This window comes from Scardinius erythrophthalmus (assembly GCF_964197995.2).
Source record: "Scardinius erythrophthalmus genome assembly, chromosome: 18".
Lineage (NCBI taxonomy): Eukaryota > Metazoa > Chordata > Actinopteri > Cypriniformes > Leuciscidae > Scardinius > Scardinius erythrophthalmus.
In genome coordinates this window covers 19,689,217-19,694,773 of record NC_138238.1, presented here as the reverse complement: position 1 = coordinate 19,694,773, position 5,557 = coordinate 19,689,217, and the positions used below count along the sequence as shown (strand labels likewise).

Sequence of the window (5,557 nt, the reverse complement as noted above, 5' to 3'; positions counted from 1 at the left end):
GCAGTACAGCTGGATCGCGAAGGGGGCGTGCCGGTGCCGCAGTAAGCGACTGTTCGTCAGCGGGTTTTTAGTTATGGAGGTCGTCACGTTTTTAAATGAAGTTTAAAAGCACGTAGGAAAAACCTGTACTTGTTCAAACTATAGAAGAACAAACGTCTGTCGTTTGGGAAACAAACCAAGGGTTTCAATGAATTGCACCAGGTAAGAATACAGAGTGCGTCATAGTGCAGCAAGGGGGTTTATCACTTCTCACTGATCGCTGTAAAAGATTACCTCTGAATATCACTTATAATTTAGATTCAATTTAAAACATAATTTTTACTTAATTAAATTATTATTTGGACATTGCCAATGTTAAGCTGTTCTTACTAGTATATGTTTATGTTGCTAGTATTGTTTTAATTGCTGGAAAAATTGTAATAGCTGGTGATAATTGTTAACTGTATTTTTCAATTCCTCTAGTATCTATAGATATTTGTAAATTCATCAGATACTAGTAGGCTATTTGTTCCCAAAGTGACTACTAGCCTGCTACTAATCTATTTGTCATTATACTTCATATTTCATTTACCAATAGTTACTACCCTATAGTTACAAGGTAACTATTCTATTCTATTTTTATTTTTATGTTTATTTTTTTAAAACTAATTTTGCCAGTGAATTCTATGGGGTTTCATACAGATTTAACTTCTATACATGTCTAGACTAGTATTGCATTTGTTGTTTAAGTATGGGTACTTATTCTACTTTCTAGTATATTCTAGTTTCTAGTCTCTGTTATAGCTTTACTAGTACATGTTAGATAGTAGTACTTATTTATGAGACACTGTCTATCCCAAATGTAACCAGTAATATTTCTTATTTGAAATAATGACTAGCCAGATTGCCTTCTATCCCACATGTAACCAGTATTATTTCTTATCTGAAATAATGACTAGCCAGATTGCATACAACGTTATAGGTAAAAATCAGACAAAAATTTAACTAGTAACAATTGAAATACACTCTAGTGTCTAACAAGGTACTAGTGACTTTTAGTGAAAACTGGAATCGATATTTTAGTTTTGTATATTTTATACTTTGTTGCTTTTGGATTTATCCCAATTCTTAACTCTACATCTGGTATTTTTACATATATTAAAAATAAATATTTTATAATTTGAAAAGCTTAAATCAACAGCTATGGCTAATTTTTTTTTTTTAAATAGCTTAATCTAGCTCTACAATAGTGGTTTTGTTTACTCAATCTCTAAATTCTGGGCAAGTCTTTATGTGACTGTCACATCTCCTGCTTAATTGGTCACTGTAATGTTTTTCACCATTGTCTTCATGACAGGGTTCTGCAGATACTGAACCCCAGGCCAATGCCAAGTCCAATTATGCCTGTGGATGTGGCAATGAGAATCTGTCTGGCACACTCACCGCCTCTTCGCAGTTTCCTCAGTTCATATGAGGACTGCAAGTCCAGGTACTTAGTCAACCAGTACAAACCTCTGCGATCCTGCATCAGCTCCAAGACCGACGTGAACACTGCCAACCTAGGATGGAAGAGTCCCGAGACCAAAGCTAAAAAGAAAGTGGTTTTTGCTGACTCTAAAGGCATGTCTCTGACAGCAGTCCATGTGTTTAAGGAATTCGAGGAAGACCCCATGTTAGACCTGCAGTTTGAATTATCAGACCTGGAGGATGCCATTGTGGGCCTAAAGGCTGAGGAGAAGGAGAAGAATTTTATTTTGGACTTTCCTCAGCCTGCCGCAGACTATTTGGACTTCCGAAACAGTCTAAAGAAGAACCTAGTATGCTTGGAAAACTGTATAATTCAAGAGAGATCACTCACCGGCACGGTCAAAGTGATCAATGTAAGCTTTGAGAAGGTCGTCCATGTGCGAATAACATTTGATTCATGGAAAAGCTATGCTGACATTCCTTGTACGTACATGAATAATGTTTATGGATGCGAGGATGTTGACACCTTCTCATTTTCCATCGACCTTCCAAGTTCTGTGGCCCCACATGAGCAGATGGAGTTCTGCATATCCTACAAAACGCATGATATGACATACTGGGACAATAACGATGGGGAAAATTACAAGCTGGTACATACAGAGAACGACCCCAGCCAGGCTAATGTCACCCAAACGACGACAACAGATTTTAAGAATCAAGGCAAACGGCCAGAAATGGAGTTTGATCAGTTCGGGAGCCCGAGAACATCTAGTGGATTCTTCCCCGAGTGGCAGAGCTGGGGTCATATTGAGAACACCACCCCCTACTGGTGACAGTTCAAGACCCTCTGACGAATTTGAAGTAAATCTTGTAACAAGGGCAAATGCAAATGGAGCTCTTGGTTCGTTTCAAAATTGACTTCTGAAAAGTCAAGTAGAGTAGAAAGAAATTAGCAATGACACCCTCAAAAGAAAACTCTTTTTGGCCATGTTTGTCCAAATTATTTCATTGTTGGCGTATGTTTTTGAGATACACGTTTAGTTTAAAATTAGATGTTTGGGCTCTGAAATTATGCAAATTTGAGACTAACCATGTTAACCATATGGCAGTTACTCAGAATGAAAAATGTTGGTTTATGTTATTTTTCTAATTTTGTAGCACACTATGTACGCTATTCTGTAGATCTGACATGAGGTAAACCAGAGCCCGTCTACGGAGAGCCTGCCCACTCCCTATTAAGCTCTATTGTACCGAATTTTGGTTGTAGTACCACCAGAGTTCCACTGGGGGCGATCGCCATGAGTGCAAAATGAATGGGAGTCAATGGGGCTAGACGGCTAAATGTGTCTCTTTCACCCGATTGCCGTTGATAAATCTTAAATCTGATTGTAGATTTTGCAAGTTCAACATGGGTTTTAGGTCGAAAGTTGAATGAACAAGTACTTATGTCCTTTCGATTTCTTACAGGTTGAGTTGTTGTTGCCCATAACACGCTAGCATTCTGCTAATGAACGCTGATTGGTCAGTGAAGGACTGATTACGACCAGAGATACCGCTTGATGGCATCGTGTCATCCGAAGCGGGACCAGAAACAAACAAAACAAAAACTCTTCCAGCAAGTGTGTTTACCTGTGTCAGCTGTGTTGTCGATGCCTCGAGTGAAAAGAAAGTGCAGAGCGCGAACGCAACAGAGTGAGTGAAGGATTGCCGTTAAGCAGTATCTCTGGTCGTACATGTATATGACGTCATTGACACTTTAAAATACTTTTTAAAGCAAATAAGTGACTCAAAAAAATCTAACACCCAGCAATGTGTAATTTATTTGCATCTCCTTTCGAATACAACATTCAAATTACTAGACAAAAAATTATATCCTGAGAAAAGTGGATTTTTATTGGTATAGCGCCATAGACCTCCATTCATTCTGCACTCGTCCTGTGAGCGCCCTCATATGGAATCAGAGAGGAACTGCAACCAGTTCAGAAGCCGGAAGTGTACTGAGAGTGAAACTTCTCGCCATATTAGACATTCTCTGGGTAAACCAACAGTTTTCATAACATAGATGCCTTCCTTTGTGTTGTTCTGTGATTAACTGTAATACAATGGCATCATTTCGGATATCTTTACAAATGTCCTTCTATAAAGTGAACAACTAGCACTTACTCTGAAATAGATTCTTCAAAACACTATTTTGTTACCTTGAAGGGTAATAATTTTGTTGTTACCCATCTGAAATCACTGAATTTTGGGAATCCTGTTTCTGAAATGTAACTGGACATAAATATGTAATTTAAGTCATCCTTAAAAGGATGGAAGTTCTGTCATTTACTCAACTTCATTTCATTCCAAACCTGTATGCATTTCTCTCTTCTAACACAAAAGAAGATAAAATATAATGATATATAAAGAAAGTAAATGGGGTAGAATATTGTTTTGGACCCCACTGACTCTCTTTGTCATTGTATGGACAAAAACAGTTCTTCAAAATATCTTCCTTAGTGTTCCACTGAAGGAAAAAAGTTGTAAAGGTTTAAAGGTTTAGGAGTAAATGATGACAGAATTTTCAATTTTGGGTGAACTTACCCTTCAAGAGCAGCACTGCATAAAACACGTTATTCTCAAATTATGGAAGTGGGATAATCTGGTACAATATGAGATTGCTTCATATTGAAGTTTTTGTATCTCATTTGATAGTACCAGTTTATCGGTCACTTTTTAGTGAATGCATTAAGCATGATGCATTATAAGGGAGTCCATGAGAGATAATGATACCCATAAAGTGCTAAATCCCTGCTGTTGCACTTTCGATTTTTCCTACGTCTGATCTACTTTTTTAAAGCTCCACTCTTAATGTATTTTACACTTCTTTCCTACAACATTTTTGCTGCTATGGTTTTTGTGCGTGGCTGTGTGTGCTGCATTGTGATTTATGACACGTGGTGTGTGGAAACTCTCCAGTGTTATTTGGAGGATAGAAGATGAGGGACTTTTGGATGTAACTTTAAGGAGGTCGTAGTATGTGAGGAAGAGTGGCTAAGGAGAACGATAATATTGAATGAGATTGTTGCCTTTTTCATGTTTATGTCCCCCCTTTCACTGAAATAGAAAAATTGGTTGAGGTTGACGCCTTGAACAAAGGTGATGGTGGACTGTGATGAATCATAAGCTGCTGTAATTGCGGAGAGGGATCATGTAGGTTGAATGTAAAAAGGGGCCTACACAAGCCACAGTGTATGCCTACATATTTTTCTACTGCAAAGAAAGATGTTTGTTTGAAAGAATGTTGTACTATACTCTGTGTTCCTATTAGAAATAAAACCTAATGTTTCTATGATGAATGATGAATGAACTTCTGCTTTTTTGTGTGTAAATATGGCATGTTTTACTTCCACTTCTTCAGATTAATACCATCACTTCACTATCAGAGTGAAATATAAGATGACTCAGAATATACAAATATTAACTTCCAGGCCTTTGGTTTAATGACTGTAAATGTTATGTTTTGGTTTGTATCTGCATGTTTTGACATTTTAGGGTCTATCAATCCTGAATGTGAGGAATAAATAGCTGTTTGCCTCAAAAAGGAGAGAGAGAAAAAGGTGTCTAGTGAGCAGGCTGCCAGTTAGCACAAATTTGTTTAAATGAATGTAGATCGCTGACAAACATTTGCTCCCATAGCTAGGGGAAGTTCAGCTGGAAATAAACCAATTGTTTACTCTTGATATACACAGTCATTTACCAGATGTTGTATAACATATTGTTTTTTGTGGGAAAATGTCAGTGCAGCCTGTATGCTGATGTTTAGCCAAATGTTAAGTTTTGGTATTGATGTTCAGTAATTTACATTCTTGTCCAGATATGATTTGCCTACTAATTTGACTAAAAACTGAATCCTGTTAGGTTTTTCAAGTCTCACCCTGCACATTAAAAATTATATACCTAGTGGAAATATATAAAGTGTAGGGTTAAAAAGTCTGAGACCACAATTTAAATCTGGGATTTAAAATCTAATTTAAACCTATAAGTAAACTTGGAGAATATTTATTTTAGGTAGCACTATGTCTTGGTCACTAATCAAATAAGTAAATTTGTGACATTGATCATGTGATTC

General features: G+C 37.0%; 1 protein-coding gene across 1 annotated transcript; it reads left to right on the top strand.

The window, feature by feature from the left end:
• Window positions 1–4,789, top strand: ppp1r3cb (protein phosphatase 1, regulatory subunit 3Cb). The gene is made up of 2 exons (XM_081393072.1): window positions 1–201; window positions 1,337–4,789. The coding sequence occupies exons 1-2, from the start codon at window positions 188–190 to the stop codon at window positions 2,277–2,279; spliced, it is 957 nt and encodes a 318-aa protein (XP_081249198.1). The 5' UTR covers window positions 1–187; the 3' UTR covers window positions 2,280–4,789.
• Window positions 4,790–5,557: the final 768 nt, after the last annotated feature.